This window comes from Montipora capricornis, chromosome 2 (genome assembly GCF_036669925.1).
Source record: "Montipora capricornis isolate CH-2021 chromosome 2, ASM3666992v2, whole genome shotgun sequence".
Taxonomy (NCBI): Eukaryota; Metazoa; Cnidaria; class Anthozoa; order Scleractinia; family Acroporidae; genus Montipora; species Montipora capricornis.
The window spans coordinates 4,249,830-4,267,329 of NC_090884.1; the positions used below are offsets into that span (position 1 = coordinate 4,249,830).

General features: G+C 40.7%; 2 protein-coding genes across 4 annotated transcripts in view; both read left to right on the forward strand.

Moving 5' to 3' along the window:
• LOC138038511 (uncharacterized) overlaps positions 1-8,155 on the forward strand; it is an 11,999-nt gene extending 3,844 nt beyond the window's left edge. For 2 of the 3 annotated variants that reach the window (XM_068884391.1, XM_068884393.1), the window contains exon 2: positions 7,176-8,155. In XM_068884391.1, coding sequence (XP_068740492.1) covers positions 7,195-8,031 — 837 coding nt within the window. In that variant the 5' untranslated portion in view covers positions 7,176-7,194 and the 3' untranslated portion in view covers positions 8,032-8,155. Of the gene's footprint in view, positions 1-2,063; positions 2,203-7,175 lie in introns of those variants that run through there. The other variant, XM_068884392.1, reaches the window with a different exon arrangement.
• Positions 8,156-13,759: 5,604 nt separating this feature from the next.
• The window catches only part of LOC138038510 (uncharacterized), a 20,771-nt gene continuing 17,030 nt past the window's right edge, over positions 13,760-17,500 (forward strand). Inside the window, exons 1-2 of the mRNA XM_068884390.1 lie at positions 13,760-14,664; positions 17,179-17,350. Of these exons, the coding sequence (XP_068740491.1) occupies positions 13,851-14,664; positions 17,179-17,350 (986 nt within the window). The 5' untranslated portion in view covers positions 13,760-13,850. The remainder of the gene's footprint in view (positions 14,665-17,178; positions 17,351-17,500) is intronic.

A 17,500-nucleotide genomic window follows, 5' to 3' on the forward strand; every position in this document is an offset into this window, starting at 1 on the left:
GGCGCTTCTAACTAAAAAGTTGCCTACGTCTTTGTCGCGTTTGAATGAAATAAGTGGAGGTTGCGAAAAGATTCTAAATGATCCCGAGACTGGTAGAATCTTTTCGCAACCTCCACTTATTTCATTCAAACGCGACAAAAACGTAGGCAACTTTTTAGTTAGAAGCGCCCTCAAAACTAACGAGCAACCCGGCACTTTCAAATGCGCGCGCTCACGATGCAAAACTTGTCTTTTCATTGTTAACACTAGTAAGATATCGGGACCTAAGCGATCTGTTAAGATCACCGATCGCTTCACATGTACCTCCGCAAATGTCATTTATTACATAACCTGTACGTTATGCAATAAATTGTACATTGGTGAGACAGGTAGACGACTAGGTGACCGATTCCGCGAACACCTTCGCGATGTTGAGAAGAATGACGGATGCATCTAAGCCAGTCGCTCGCCAGTTTAATCTGCCTAACCACTCCAAAAAACACATGGCTATCTGCGGCCTTTCCCTACATCTGGGTACGACGGAAAGCCGCAAGAATCTGGAACAAAAATTCATCTTTCAAATCGGCACCCTTAATCCTCACGGTATATTAACGAACGCTTTTCATTTAACTAATATATTCCTATTTTTCACGTTGCCATGTTACCACCAATAGCGTAGCTCCTACTCTACTATAAAAACTACACGTAACCCATAATCCCTTGATTCGCTCTGACGAAGGGCTAACGCTCGAAACGTCAGCTTTTAGAATCTCTGTACGGTGGCCAATTTACACTATCAACTCCGTTGATAAAACCAAATTTTTGTATACAACAAAAAATAGTCTATTACACGTTGCGTTACACAATGTCATTGTCACTAATTGTTCTAACGATCAGTTCATGAACCCGTTATTGCCGTTATACATGTAGCTTACATCAAGTATTTAGTTTATTTCCACGTTGCGCTAGATAGACAAAAGGAAGTGTCACTAATCGTCCTAAGAATCAGTTAAAAAGCTCTTATTATGACATGTTGCGTTAGACAGTGTTATTCGTTACACCTTCCGTTTTCGTTAACCAATATATTTCTTTTCCGCTTTTAACAATTACTACAAGCATAATCCCAACAAAAGCCTTAGCCACACCTGTTATACTCAAAGAACATACATGTAACCATGTCATTTTGCAAATAAAATAAGTTATATTTTTGTTGAAATTCTCACTGTCGTATTTGCATTCAAAAACACCTTTAACGGCAGCACTCACTTCTCAATGAGAACTGCTAGTTTATATAGTAGAGTAGGAGCTACGCTATTGGTGGTAACAGGACAACGTGAAAAACAGGAATACATTAGTTAAATGAAAAGCGTTCGTTAATACCGTGGGGATTAAGGGTGCCGATTTGGAAGATGAATTTTTGTTCCAGATTCTTGCGGCTTTCCGTCCTATTTAGATGAAGGGAAAGGCCGCAGATAGCCACTGTGTTGTTTCGAGTGGTTAGGGATCTTTGTCATTCTTCTCAACATCACGAAGGTGTTCGCGGAATCGGTCGCCTAGTCGTCTACCTATCTCGCCAATGTGTAATTTATTACATAACGTACAGGTTATGCAATAAATGACATTTCCGGAGGTTCATGAGAAACGATCGGTAATCTTAATAGATCGCTTAGGTCCCGATATTTTGCTAGTGTTAAGAGTGAACGGATAAGTTTTGCATCGTGAGCGCGCGCATTTGAAATTGCCGGGTGACTCGTTAATTTTGAGTGCGCTTCTAACTAAAAAGTTACCTACGTTTTTGTCTCGTTTCGGGATCATTTTGGAGTAATTGAAAGTTATTAAGAATGATACTATCGACTGCGTGATTATGAGGATGGAAAGTGAGGGTGAATGAAATTCTGTCATTCTTATCCTTTTGTGACGTTTATTCATTTCAAACCACATGTCTTTGAAATGATTGATTTCAAAGCACACGTGTTTGAAAGTCATTAGTAGTGTTTCATTGGGTTTTGTCCGCGTGACCAGTCAGTGGCTTATGAACTCATGAATTATTAATGTATTTGAGAACTCACATGGAAGAACTACGTGCAAGGCAGGTGCAGTCACTGCAAACCGCCTTGAGAAAGTCTTGTTGGCAACAGTGACACAATGTCGTCGCTTCTGTTCAGTAAGAAAGTAAGTTAAGTTCGGGACATTTTCGAGCGGCCTTTCTCACGTACTCTGAAGGTTAGTCCCTCGTATGTATTCAATACTTATGTAGACAATTGAAATTAGATTTGGGCACAGCTCACACTCGTGTTTCAAACATTTCGTTACAAAGTATTGTCAGAACCCATTGAGCGATCTTACTGTGATTAAGGGCCTGATTACATGGCGAATTTAGCCCGGTTAGCCGGGCCGAGATTTCAGCCCGGGCTCTGAAAGACACCCTCTTGTTTGGGCTGAGATTGAGCATGTAATCGCAACAAAATTTCAGCCCGGGCTGAAAGTCACCTTGTCATCAGGCTCTTAGTGTGGTTATAAAGCAAAACGTCGATTTCTACCGTTTCGAGAGCCGAAATGAACGTCATAAATATTCTTGGTCATTGGCCATTTCAACTTAATCAAAAACAAAAAACGAAAAACAAACAACGGCTACAAACATAATGATAAAGCGCATTTTACTTTTGACTTGACATTTTGTATGCTACAACATACATCTTCATAGGTGACGGTTGTTTTATGTTTTTGATCAGGGAGTTTAAGATCTACGACACCGACGTCGACGAAAACGTCACGTCAAAATATAACGTTGCACTATCGTAAGTTTCTCGCGGTTTGGCCATCTCGTTCGCGTCTTACAATGTGGCCGAAGTATCCTAAAAATAAATTGGTACGAGCGGTTTCAGAGCAAAAATAGAGAACGAAAGATTCACATTTGAACGCTCACGTTGTCGTCAAAACCTCAAATTTGGTGATTTCACGTCGTTGTTCTGCAGAGAACCGCACGTTTATGTGTTAAAACGCGTGCTGCACGTGCAACACGATTATTTTTCCTCTTTTAACCAATGATATTGTTGTTTCGTGGCGTTGTCGTCGACCACCGCGTCGTAGATCTTAAAGTCCCTATTAAGTCGAAATGAACGTACGTGTACTGTGGGGTACCTGTGTTTAATCAAATTCAATGTTTCTTCTAGACTTTCGAAAAGTCGTTCTTCTGATGTAGATGGCGCGCGGAACGAAGGACTTTTCATACTTGATTGGCGCCAATTTTAGCGACCCAAAAACGGGTCGCTGAGCTAGACGACGTGTTTACAAGGCAGCTAGGGTTACCCAGGCGCTAGGGTAACCCTATCTCAATGCTAGGGTTACCCTAGCGCTAGGATAACCCTAGCTGCCTTGTAAACGCTCTGCTAGGGACAACTCGCCAACCCGGGACAACCTTTTAGCGGTTTCAATTGTGTTTGCCATGCTGGCGGTTACCAAGCACGCAAAGTTGTCCCGGGTGGTAGGGTAACCCTACCTGTAAAATTTTGCTTGTAAACCCGGGCTATCTTTGACCCTCCTGCTAGGGTTACCCTACCTGCTTGTAAACAGGGCCTAAGGCCACCGGATATTCCGAATTGCGCGACTATCAGGGAAAACAATTCAAGAATATCTGTCTTGCAGAGACGTGTTTGTGTCTGCTCCAGCCGGAGCTGGGAAAAGTCTGACCTTTGAGCTAGCCCCGTACGCATTTGATTGTTTTCTAGCCTGCACGCAGGCGGTTGGATGGTCGAAAAAACCGGAATTCGTAATGAGGTCGCCATCTTGGATTCGCGCTGCTAGGTCTGGGCCGGGTTGAGGGTCGACAAAGCGAGCGAGGGGAGGGAGGCGGGGAGAGGAGAGAGAAAAACACTTTTCCCACTCCCCACCCCGTCGTTTTGTCACGGGGCCCAGACCTATCCCACGCTCTTCCAATATGGCGTCTGATACTGTTTCGTGGCGACACAACATCTACCACCTGCAAGCAGGCTAATTGTTTTCTTGGAGAGGATTGCAATGTTATCGTCTTCGTAATTGTTCCACGGATGTCACTCATGAAATAATTGTTCTCTAGCCTCACTTGACGTGGCATTAGAGTGTCATATGTAGGAGACAACATATTTAAAATCTTAAAGGGAAAGTACGGTCTAGAAAAAGTTTCTCTGAATCGAAAGTTATATTCCTGTATTTCCACTCTCAAAATTACCTCCAGAACCTACTTTTTGCGTAGAATAAGCCTTTAGAATGATGTTCTTGTTTTCTGTGGTGATACTTAACGATTCGGGAACATTTTGTGAAAAAATATTTACAACGGGTCACACGCGCAACCTAATCGCCCGATTATGCATAACATCCACTTGGCCTTTTGACATCCCAGTGAAAAAAACTCGTAAAATATTCGCAGACCGGTCAATTTCTCTGAAATTTGAAAGGATGATTGCTAACGAATTGAGAGAGATTTTTCACAATAACTAAAAATTCCTGTGTTAAGCATGAGAATTCGATAAAGAGGTAAATGCGACTAAATTTGTTGCGCGCGTTGCTATTTTTGTTTTGACTGTTGTGCAAATTTTGACAGAGAATATTAAATTATGAAAAAATATCTACGGATAGATCGTTCAAAAAAATCTTTATTTCTAGCGGTTATTTGAACACAAAAGATGCAACGCTTGACGAGAAATAATATTTTTGTTAATATTTGAAAGAAAAAAAATTTCCCGGGAATCAGGACACGGTGAAAATGAGTTAACAAATTTGCATACGTGCATTGAAATGTGATACGCGGGGAGACAGGATTTTTTTCTCTCTGACAAATGATTTTGAAGTTTATTTGGGAAGCCAACAATATTCTTTAACTATCTGGTTACTCCAATTTATTGCTACGACTTACTAGTGCGAAGATTGTTTACATGAAAGTCACGCTTTTTGCGAATTTTGAGTGTCATGAAATTACATCATTTGCGTGACAATATATTCCTTTACTCTGTACTCTAATCCAAAAACATTCAGATAGTAACAAACTTCATAATTATTTAACCATTTCTTCTGCTTTTGTGCTTGTCAGCATTGTGATTTGCGATAATTCGCAAGTCTGTTTTTGTATCTCATAGATGTTTATATTTTCAATTAAATGGCCGCTCAACCTCGCGATTGTGTAAGTAGTTCAACCTGAAGTCAAAATAGATTCGTTTCTCAGGAACCCGACAGATGAAATGTAAATATTCAGTTAAATGTTACAAGAAAATTAAAAAACCAAAGACGGACGTTTCTTGGCTAAAAAGTACGTTGTTTTACTTTGAAAACGACGAACGATTAACATTCTTTCCCGCACAGGCAGCCCAAGCGCGGTGTACGATTTATATAGACTTTGTATGGGAAAATATACTTAGAGCTTATAAATGCTAAAGTAAGCTGTAAATGTACAAATAAACTTCACTTACCTCTACGTACAGTTGTCCTCGTCTTTTCTGCGCAATCGGAAGGCAAACTGTGTCCGTTTTTTAGACGGGTTTGTGGCTTACAAATTTTTGCGATGTCGTTAGTTGTTAGAGGGGAAATGACAACTAACGACATCGTGAAAATTTGTAAGGGTCGGGAGACTAGAACTAGATTCGACTTTCCCGACCATTACGACCGTGTCGCAGACCGTTGCAGATCATATGGAAACCAGGCTTTAGTCGGTGCCAGGTCTGTTATTACTGTATTATGTGCTATTAGTGTTATTACTGTATTAACCGCGCACCGGTGGCTCAGTTGGTTGAGCACCGGGCTGTCACTCGGGAGGTCGTGAGTTCAACTCCGGCCGGACAAACACTCAGGGTCTTTAAATAACTGAGGAGAAAGTGCTGCCTTTGTAATTACATCTGCAAATGGTTAGACTCTCTAGTCTTCTCGGATAAGGACGATAAGCCGGAGGTCCCGTCTCACAACCCTTCAATGTTCATAATCCTGTTGGACGTAAAAGAACCCACACACATGTCTCAAAGAGTAGGTCATGTAGTTCCCTGTGTTGTGGTATGTCTTCTGTGGTGTATCATGGTTGGGAGGGTAAATGCTCGGAGATATTAGCTACACCAAGCTACTCTAAAAATCCGAGGGTACATAAAGATCTATGGTATGATATGATCTATTACTAATTAGTGTTATTACTGTATTATGTGTTATTAGTGTTATTACTGTATTATGTGCTGTTTATTATGTGCTGTGTTATTACTGTATTACTGTATTATGTGCAAAAATGTAATAAAGTTGTCTTGTCTTGTCTAGTCGGAAGCATCGTAATGATCGGGAAAGTAAAACTATGTAGATTAAACTTTCCCGATCATCCAGACCATGTGCCGCAGATCGCCGCAGACGCCGGGGACAGATGTTTCCATATGTCTGCGACGTGGCGCAGACCTATCGGCGATCGTTTCGCAGACCGATTGCAGATCGTTGCAGATTGTATGGAAACCAGGCTTTACTCGACAAGATATTTGCCGTCAACATTATCTGATCGGCGAGTTTTTGCCTTCAACCCACCTCGAAACCTTTTGTTTACATACGCATCGAACATTTATCGAACCTTTAGTTACCGGCGTTTCGCCTTGACCCTCACGTTTTTGCTTGAAAAACTCTCATTTGGATCTTTTTGCAACCGATCGGACCGGCAAGGACAAGAACACCCATTTAATAGGCACAACGTTTTATCCGTGGAAGGCTGTAGATCGACAGCCGAAAGCTTATATTCTTTTTCAAAAATTTTTAGCCAGAGAACGTTTTTTATTGTATTTTAATATGCCTAATCCTGGCTGCGCTTCAATTTTTAATCGTATTCGTCGCGAGGCAGGGCAGGATGCCTTAAGATTTGTTCTTTTTATCATTTTTATCTCGCCTTTTCTGTATATATTTCACTAATTTACATTCAACGTTTTATCCGTGGAAGGCTGTAGATCGACAGCCGAAAGCTTATATTCTTTTTCAAAAATTTTTAGCCAGAGAACGTTTTTTATTGTATTTTAATATGCCTAATCCTGGCTGCGCTTCAATTTTTAATCTTACACAGCCCTTCCCTCAGAAAGCATGCAATATTGTTTACGAATCCCTTTTGTAGTGATGATAAGTGATGTTAAAAATTGTTAATCTGTGATTGTTTCAACACCACTGACTTTGTGAAAACAGTTGACACATGCAGTCTTTGACTTTCTATTTTTTAGAGGCAGTTGCTTTACGGCTATGGAACCTGAACTAAGCAAGGAATTTATGATCAAAGAAGATCCGATCATTTTCAGACGTCTCGATCGAAGAGGAAAAATTGCTGTACTTGTTTTGTTGGCGGTGGCTGTTATTATTCTAACTGTGGGGATTGTATTGATTGCTGTTTCCTCATCCAAAAAACGGTGCCAGGAATCTTTCGCTAGTACTCCTTCTAATGCTGGGTGCGCGTTTTCAGATGAAGCGAAAAAGGTTGGACTTCCTGGGTTTCTGAGTCGTGTCAAGGAGACGTATTACAAGCTTCACCCCTATGATGTTTATTACGATCCAGATGTGGACAATCCAAGAGTCAAACAGGAATATGTTGCCTACGATCCAACGCCGTCTACGATTAAGAAACGCACAGACGCTGCTCTTGCTTTGTTGAAGGAAATCAATGAGACAGTTATCAGCTCAGACAAGTTGAAACCTAGAGAGCGCAAAGCGCTGGCTCAAGTCAAACACTACCTCCAACACATGTTCGGCCAACCCTACGATGCAAACTACTATGCGGGCGATTGGATGTTGGGACCCAATTTATTCTGTTGGCAGGAGATCTGTTATCACGGGTATGGTGTATACAACGGCATAGGCCTTCACCACAAACCTCTTAACGCAAAAGACGTGGATGTTATAGAAGCCAAACTCAAAACACACAAAGATGGAATCCTGCAGTACATCGAGAACGTAAAAATGGGCGTTCGAAGTGGAATGGTTCGTAGCGTGGAAGAGTGCAAAGCCGGTCTCGACTCGATCAAACGGAGATACTTGAATGTGTCGTTATTCAACGAGACAGGTAAGCGACATCCAGATATCTAGGTAACAATTACGGTCCTTTCGTCACCGCGAAGTTTCGCCATCACGATGCATATGCCATCAAACTGCGACAACTCTCCGCTTCCAAACGCATCGCGCACTTATTGGCGAGTTTACCAGTGGCGAATTTTCCCAAAAATTATTGCGATGAATTCAAGTGAAATGGCTTTCAATTCTTAACATTTGCATTTAGAAGTTAAGGATCGCATCTTTGTTGTCCCATTGTGAGGTTCCAAAATAGGCTTTTTCAATCTCGCATCCCGCATCCCGCATCCCGCCGCTAGTTTTTATTCCGTCCCGCCATCCCGCCGCAATGTGCATTTTCATCCCGATCCCGCCTGGTTGAAACCACGTTGCTCCAGCTCAACTGATCAACAATTTATATAGCTTCTACATTACCAATGATGAACTCTAAGTAAAGTAAAGTTGATTTAAAGACTCATTGCAGCAATATACATAGTATAAGGCTGAATTACTCAGCTATATACAGTATTATATAATACTAGAATATAAGAAGTAATAATTACTACAACTATATTAACTATAAATCAATACCAGCTACTTAATGTACTTATAGGTGACAAACTCTTGCGTGTGCATTGTTCTATATATATAGCTACAAGAAGGACGCATGATACGACTAACGCCAGATCTGAGATTGTAATTGTGAACAAACTCCTCCCGTTCGGGGCCGGAGTATAAGGTGTAAGGGGTGGTTCTCATTCCGGAGTCTATCAATATAAACCTGGCACAGATGGGTTCGCCTCTCACTTAATGTTGTTAGATTGAGTGCAATTAATGCCTCATTGTAATTTATTAAAGGAAAAATGATGCGCATAGCCCTTTTCTGAATGCTCTCTATCTTATAGGAATAGAAAATCTGGTATATTTTGCCACACGGGGGCAGCGTATTCTAGGATAGGACAAACAACAGTTGTATAAACTTTTGCTAATGAATACTTTTGTTCTTGGGCCATCGTAGTTTGATCAAAAATAAGACACAAACAGCAGTGATAAACATATTGAACTTTTTCATTTTGATAATGACTTGACGTTTCGTATGTGCTCTACATACATTTTCAAAAGTAACCGTTGAAATTTAAAACAGATATTTATTTATAACAAAGCGGATGAGGGAACTGGAACCTAGATTAAGCAAATACTTAACAGTAAAATATATAATAATAATAATTATAATAATAATAAAAACAGAAAAGATTAATAAAGCATCAGCTTTTCACTTCCGACGTTGACGTTGAAAGCTGGCTCAAGTTCTTGAATAAAGAAGGTCTCTTTTATTTTACAATGATAGTCAGTTTTGCCCTTCGCTAAAATATCAAAATGATCCCACTTGATGTTATGTCCAGTGGCCTTGACGTGGTCAGCAATGGCTGAAGTATTGTCATTTTTAGCTAGGGCCTTAAAATGTTCGGTTTTTCTATCGTGAAGCCGCCGTTTAGTTTTACCGATGTAAAAATCATTACAATCCCAACAATTTGCTCTGTAAATAACTCTGGATTGTTGTGAACGATTAATACGGTCCTTGTAAGGAAAGAAAGATTTTATACATCGAGTGCTCTGAAAAACAATCTTAAGGTTAACACAAGAGTAGAATTTGTACACACAAGATTTCAGGCGTTTAGCGACTTGGTTGCTTTGCAAACCTAAGTAGGGAAGTAGGATAACAATATCTTTCTTAGGAACTGGAGACACTGGATCGCTATGCTGATGTTGTCTGTTTTTGTTCAAAACATCTTCTTTATTCAAGAACTTGAGCCAGCTTTCAACGTCAACGTCGGAAGTGAAAAGCTGATGCTTTATTAATCTTTTCTGTTTTTATTATTATTATAATTATTATTATTATATATTTTACTGTTAAGTATTTGCTTAATCTAGGTTCCAGTCCCCTCATCCGATTTGTTATATATAAATAGCTGTTTTAAATTTCAACGGTTACTTTTGAAAATGTATGTAGAGCACATACGAAACGTCAAGTCATTATCAAAATGAAAAAGTTCAATATGTTTATCACTGCTGTTTGTGTCTTATTTTTGCTAATGAAGCTGGGGGTGCACCACATTGCTTAAGGATCCTTAGAGAGTAAAGCCTCTTGTTTCCCGTTTCTCGATATGTTTTACTTATATAAACACCTATAATAACTTATATGTCAGGACTCTCTCAATTGAATTACCACCAATTACAATAGAATTCACAATAAAATTATGATTGCTCATAAAATTGATTAGCTACTAACCTTTCTATGGTTGTGTTTGGAGAGCCACGCTCTCTCAGGCGTTGTTTGAACTCCTCAAGGCTCTGTTCAAATCATATTGTCTTCGAAGAGTTAGTCCTAAGAAGTCTCATTACCTCACCTTTAAGAGAATTGTGTTTTCGCTCAATATATTCGCTTGTTTTCGCTCCAAATCTCACATATTTACGTTGGTTACATGTCCAGCGAATTGTTTTATCCTTTGGGATGAATTTGCCGTCGAACAATTGGTAATTTGGGTGGTTTTTGGCGGGTGACCTGAAAACACTGACCCCCGGTCCGTGGAGCCACCAACGGACCGGGTCCTTGGACTGCCATACGGACCGGTCCACGGACTACCCCTATAGACCCTCTCTCCGGACCACCCCAAAATTACATAGAAATCTAAATGAATAAAATAAATAACAACTAAAGATTTGACTTACCTGTTTTTTGGATAGACTACTCGTGTCGGCGAAATCTCAACCCTTACGCAACGCAAATTTAACTGACTACTTTTAAATAGGCGCAAGTTATATTTTTCACACATTGCCACCTTCTTTGGAACAGCGATGACCATAACCAGGTTGCTGACCAGCGGTTTTCGTTAAAACAATGGTTTGCTGGGGTGCTCAGTCTCGAAGTCTCAGGAAACCTGGTTGTGGTCATTGTCATTTAAGGGTTTTCACTTTCTTTGTGGTGGACCGGAGACTGATAAACTAAGTTCATTTTGTTCGGAAGACAGAGATTCCTGAAGCCTGGGGCGAGTATCCGAACCCAATGGCGGAGGGAAAGAAAGAAAACACAAATGAACACACATAGAAGTTGGCAAGAGAAAATGAGGGGACAGAGAGGGAGGCTCAGGGCGTTGGCCGAGATATTTCATGTCCACGAAAGTTATTTTTAGACGAGCGGAAGTCTCTGTTCTAGCGGAAGTCTGTCTTCCGAGACGTGCGCATGCAGTCTTGCCTCGCTCTCAGGTTCTTAGTGAAAAGAGAAAATGGCGGCGCACGTGGAAGGCTGATGAACATTTATTTCTTTGAAACATCAGACCGAGGTTGGTCTGCATGCGGACGTCTCGGAAGATAGACCTCCGCTAGAACAAAGACTTCCGCTCGTCTAAAAATAACTTTCGTGGACATGACATATCCCAAGGGCTGGACCGAGGGCCTCCCTCTCTGTCCCCTCGTTTTCTCTTGAAGTTGGTTATTATTGGTTTAGGGTTAGGAAGGAAGTAGCAATATGTGATAAATATACCTTGCACCCGAGCCTGAGTTTGTTAAAATTTGCTCAGGGTAATGGTTGAGATTTATTTCGCCGACACGACTGGTCTATCCAGACAACCGGTGCACGTGAGTCATTTTTTTTTAATTTTTAATTTTTACGTAATTTTTGGGTGATCCGTAGAGGGAGTCCATATGGGTAGTCCGTGGAACCGGTCCGTAGGGGGGTCCACCGACCGGGGATCAGTGTTTTCGGGTCACCCGTTTTTGGACAACAGAGGTTAATTCTTCGTAATGTGATCTATCTCGTTGCCGTTAGCAACGGGTCGCAAATTTAGCACTTACACATTATCGCTAATCGGATAACTAAAAAAATCCGAAAATATTCGTGCGCGATCAATTTTCCGTCAAATAAAGCAGATAAAATGAGGAAGATTTTTATTTTGCATCCAAAAATTCGTAATCAACGTTAAAATGGCCAAATTCGTGTGGAAAACTGATTTTTCTGATAATTTTTTCTTTTTTTTTCCCTTTATGTTTTCTTTTAATTCTCTGTAAAGAAATTAAGTTGCACGTTTTTGGAAAGCTTTATTTTCTTTGCTTTAGAATGATGTATTGCTTTCCCCGTAACTTTCAATACTTTTTTGAGAAAAAAAAAACCCTTTTTTGCGATGGCTGATTTCGCGAGGCTTTCTTGTGGAAGGGAACTAGGGAAAAGAAATATTTAAAAAACTCATTAATAATTCATGACCCTAGCAGCCTATCAAAACATCGATAAAACGTCTCGTGTATGAGCTTTATATCCTGATAAAACACTCCTCGTTACTATTCTTTACATAAAGAATACTAATTTGGCATAGCTTGTTTTTCTTGTATGCTAATATTCACCTCACACAATTGAGTCCAGAGGAACACGCTCTTTGTGGAATGTTTTTGAAGCCGTTCAAAAAACTCGGAGCACGTGTTTTATCAGGTCTAGAAACACTCGGCTACGCCTCGTATTTTTAAACCCCGATAAAACACTGCTGCTCGTTTTTTAAACATTACATTATTTATGAACAAACTTGAACAAAACAAGACTGACGGGCCAAACTCAAAACACACAAGGAAGGAATCCTGCAGTACATCGAGAACGTGAAAATGTGCGTTCGAAGGGGAATGGTTCTCAGCGTGGAAGACTGCAAAGCTGCTGTGGCATCGACACGATCGTGTTTCAGATTGCGAAACAACGCTCCTTAATTACGTATACGATACTCACTGTTATGTCATTGATGTGCCAACCAGAGATCAAAAGGCCACTTCGGAAAATCCTTTTATACTCTTTGTTTGTCCCCCCAAACTGTTTTCGTTTTCTCTCTGGACCGTTGTGAGTCCCTAGAGAAACTGGAAACAACACTTAATGCAAAATTTAAGGGCACGCACAAAGGGTATTATGGTATTTTGCGAGGTGGACTACATGTATTGGCCGCCGAAACAAACGTTTTTTTAAATTCAAATTTACTGTAACTGCCATGTTTTATCACATTTTGTTCCAGTATTACGTCAACATCCATTTACTACATATATGTACATAGAAGCAATTCAATGTAAACTCTCATAGTACCTGAAGAAGGCTAGTTTGGCCAGCCGAAATATATAGTACACCACTAAAATCAAATCTCAGATCAAGCCATTGATACAACGTACACCGACAGGAAGATTGTCCACGGTTGCTTGCTTCAAAAGTCTTTTCTTCTGTGAATGGCAAATTGTACATATCAAAAGAATTGTCTCCAAAACAATGAATGGTGACATTATAGGATTACAGGCTCGTCTTGGTCGCTTGCAAAAACCTATTTATAGCAATAGAGTCACACCTGCACTATGGCTATCATTTCTTGCCGGGGTTGCTTGATGCGGAATTTTTAGCATTTTTCCATGTAAAATGAGAACACGATAGCTTTTACCGGAACCACTTATGCTTTAATTTCATCAAACCACGAAAAAATGATAAGAAATGAGCAACTTCAGAATACCCCGCCACAGCTAACCACTATTGTTTCCCATATGTGGCATCTTTTGAAGAATGAGACTCGATACAATAGAGCTTATTCTTATTCAATGAAATGCAAATAAGTGGCGCGGTATTCTGAAATTTAGCCAGAAATTTGAATAAGCTTGAATGAAATGTCAGACTTCTTTGAGGGTAAGTCTAACCTGGCTGTTTCGTTTCTTCACCTATATCATGTACGGCCTTTGATCTGTCAATCATCATTTGCCATGTCACGTGGAAGGACTGCGTGCAAGGCAGGGACAGTCACTGCAAAGCGGCTTGAGAAGGTCTTGTTTTTAGAGGCAGTTGTGTTACGGCTATGGAGCCAGCAGTGAGCAAGGAATTTATGATCAAAGAAGATCCGGTCACTTTCAGACGTCTCGATCGAAGAGGAAAAATTGCTGTACTTGTTTTATTGGCAGTGGCTGTTATTATTCTAACTGTGGGGATTATATTGATTGCTGTTTCCTCATCCAAAAAACGGTGCCAGGAATCGTTCGCTAGTACCCCTTCTAATACTGGGTGCGCGTTTTCAGATGAAGCGAAAAAGGTTGGACTTCCTGGGTTTTTGAGTCGTGTCAAGGAGACGTATTACAAGCTTCACCCCTATGACGTTTATTACGATCCAGATGTGGACGATCCAAGAGTCAAACAGGAATATGTTGCCTACGATCCAACGCCGTCTACGATTAAGAAACGCACAGACGCTGCTCTTGCTTTGTTGAAGGAAATCAGTGAGACAGTTATCAGCTCAGACAAGTTGAAACCTAGAGAGCGCAAAGCGCTGGCTCAAGTCAAACACTACCTCCAACACATGTTCGGCCAACCCTACGATGCAAACTACTATGCGGGCGATTGGATGTTGGGACCCAATTTGTTCTGTTGGCAGGAGATCTGTTATCACGGCTATGGTGTATACAACGGCATAGGCCTTTACCACAAACCTTTTAACGCAAAAGACGTGGATCTTATAGAAGCCAAACTGAAAACACACAAGGAAGGAATCCTGCAGTACATCGAGAATGTGAAAATGGGCGTTCGGAGGGGAATGGTTCGGAGCGTGGAAGAGTGCAAAGCCGGTCTCGACTCGATCAAACGGAGATACTTGAATGTGTCGTTATTCAACGAGACAGGTAAGCGACATCCAGATATCTAGGTAACAATTACGGTCCTTTCGTCACCGCGAAGTTTCGCCATCACGATGCATATGCCATCAAACTGCGACAACTCTCCGCTTCCAAAGGCATCGCCCACTTATTGGCGAGTTTACCAGTGGCGAATTTTCCCAAAAATTATTGGGATTAATTCAAGCGAAAGGACTTTCAATTCTTAATATTTGCATTCGGCAGTTAAGGATTGCATCTTTATTGTCCTATTGTCCGAAAGGAAATGGTGTTTCACTGGTCTTTATTTCCACGGTTGTGCACCTGCCTTGAATAGCAACAACATTTATGAACGACTTGCTATAAGATCGCTTTCAAATCGCATGATTTCTTTCATCACCTTTGATAGCAAGTGTCGGCTTAAGTTTGCGGTTTCTCTTGTTTTTTGCGATACGCGTACGCGTGAGTCTGCACTTGTGACTAAAGAAAGGAGGTGGTGTGCGCTTGATACAGCACTTAATTTACATAGCTTTGGTCGATTTGGAATTCGTTTTTATCAAAAAACCTGAAAGACCCTCAGGGCGAAAAACAATCTTGACATGTCGGAGTAAATTGTCTTGTCAATCAACAAATGATATTCAATCATTTAATGAATCGTCTCTGTAAGGACGCTTCGTAGTATATCCTGTTCATTGATTTTGTTATTTTTGTGACTCTGCATGATTATTGAATTTTTAAGTTGCTATGCAAGCGAGTACACTCTAAGATATAAATAAATACATATGAAACCTTTTTTAGGAACGTTTAGGCTGAGATTAACCAAAATTTAAAGAACATTCTAAAAAACATATCTAAGATAAGAGGGGCATTAAATAAGCCAGAACATGGAACATTCCGGAACATCACAGAAATAGCCTGCAGTGCAGTAGTCTGTCCCAGGCTCCCAGTGAAAACGAGCGAAGAAAATCGAGTGGGGATTGGGGAAGTGGGTGAAAGGAGAGCATCTACTATTGCGAAAGGAAACCGTAAAACGAACATTTCGCGTGCCAGCACTGTAGCCTTGTACTGAAAAGATACGTATCAATATAACTGTGATGGTGCCAAGAAATGGTCCACTTACCGTTGCCATCCGTGGGGAAACACGACGTGTGCAACTCTCTATAAACTATAACGCCCTAACAGAACACAAGCGTTAGAACTGGTGTGAATGAGGTGATTTTACTCTGCATTGATTCCATCTGCGTTACTGTATGCAAAACACCCTGTTGTCTATCACGACGAAAGATAACATAATTTGAGTCGAGAATTTCAGTATTCATTATTCTCTGATGGAGCCAAGTTTCAGTAATAGCTACAACATCCACGCCTTTAGTCCTAACAAGATCATGAAGTTCACCAAGCTTGTTGCAAATTGATCTTGCATTTAAAGAGAGACAGCGGATAATTGACTCAGGCGATTGTTTATTAGAATACCGAGCTTACCCAACTGCATGTTGAGGTCCAGGATTAGCTTCTATGTCGCCAGAGGGCAATAAATACTCCAAATTAAACGTAGCATAAGCCTGATTTGAATAGTAGCTGACTCTAGCCGGATGAAAGCTCCTTCTCCTCGAGCGTCTTAACCTTTCAAAATCAACATGGCCGCCACGTGGTTCGTAGGAGAGCGTAATTTCTTGTTCATACACCCAGAAACGTGTTTGAGAGTCACTGACAACATCTTCCGAAGAGACGCAAGGTTGGTTGCAAACGGAACAGCCATAATGAAAAGCCACAGGCCTTAGAAAAAAGCAAGTAATAACAAAAATAGCGGAGCACACAAACGCATGACCACCCATGACGTTGTTGAGTGATTTACACACCCGTTACTAATCCTACATATGTGCGTACTAATCCTCGAGAGAATTAATAATGTAAATATTTTTTATGGTAGAAAACCTTACCAAATGACAAATAAGCTTTTTATTGACTTCGGGGATATGTGATATGTGATATTCCCCTCGTGCCCAGCCCTCGGGCTACGCCTTCGGGCTCGGCGTGAGGGGAATATATCACTTAATATCTCATCGTTCTGGGTCAATAATCCATACTTAATTATAGTGGAGCGCTGTAATTAGGGCATAATAGTGGTATAAGTAGTATAAAGAGTTGGCATAAGATTGCAAAGTTCATCAAGCGTAATGTGCACAACTCTCTTCGCTATCTTCGAAAAGCAAGACAAATAGAGGATGTTACATGACCGCGCAGGGATACGAATCCTGGTGTCAACATTTGTGCCCCGCGCGCGGTCGTGTGATGCTCAGTTTTATTTAGTCCAAATCTAAGACATATAAGTTTTATTCATTTTAAAGGCACCGAAAACCCGGGATTGTAATAAAAATATTGAAATTAATATGTCTGGCCTGTCCTCTGAAAAGCGACCGCCTTCTTTCAGCGACCACCCAGATCATTTGTGGCCATCGAAGGGAATGACGACTTTTGTGACGATGTTGACTCAATTTAAAGTGCATGTGACACCTAACCAATGTTTTCTTTCATGTTACGAAGGTGTTTTGCAAGAATGGTATGTTGAGCCTTTGCTGGAGAAAGATTTTTATTCAAACATCACTGTGGAAGTTGATAATCAGTGGAAAAGTAGCCACGAGGGGAAAAATGTTAGGGAGACTATAAAGGAGTGGCTGGTGAAGTACCTAGGAGAACCTATCACTCAGATGTTACGGTAATGGCAATGTTTCTTTAAGTTTGCATCACTTTAGCTTTTGGCTGTTCAGAAAGTTGGGATCTTACTCATGATTTTAGCTGTTTTACTTATTTCTAATATGCTCAACACAATATCGCGTTTCTGATTGATCAATGACGAATGCATAAA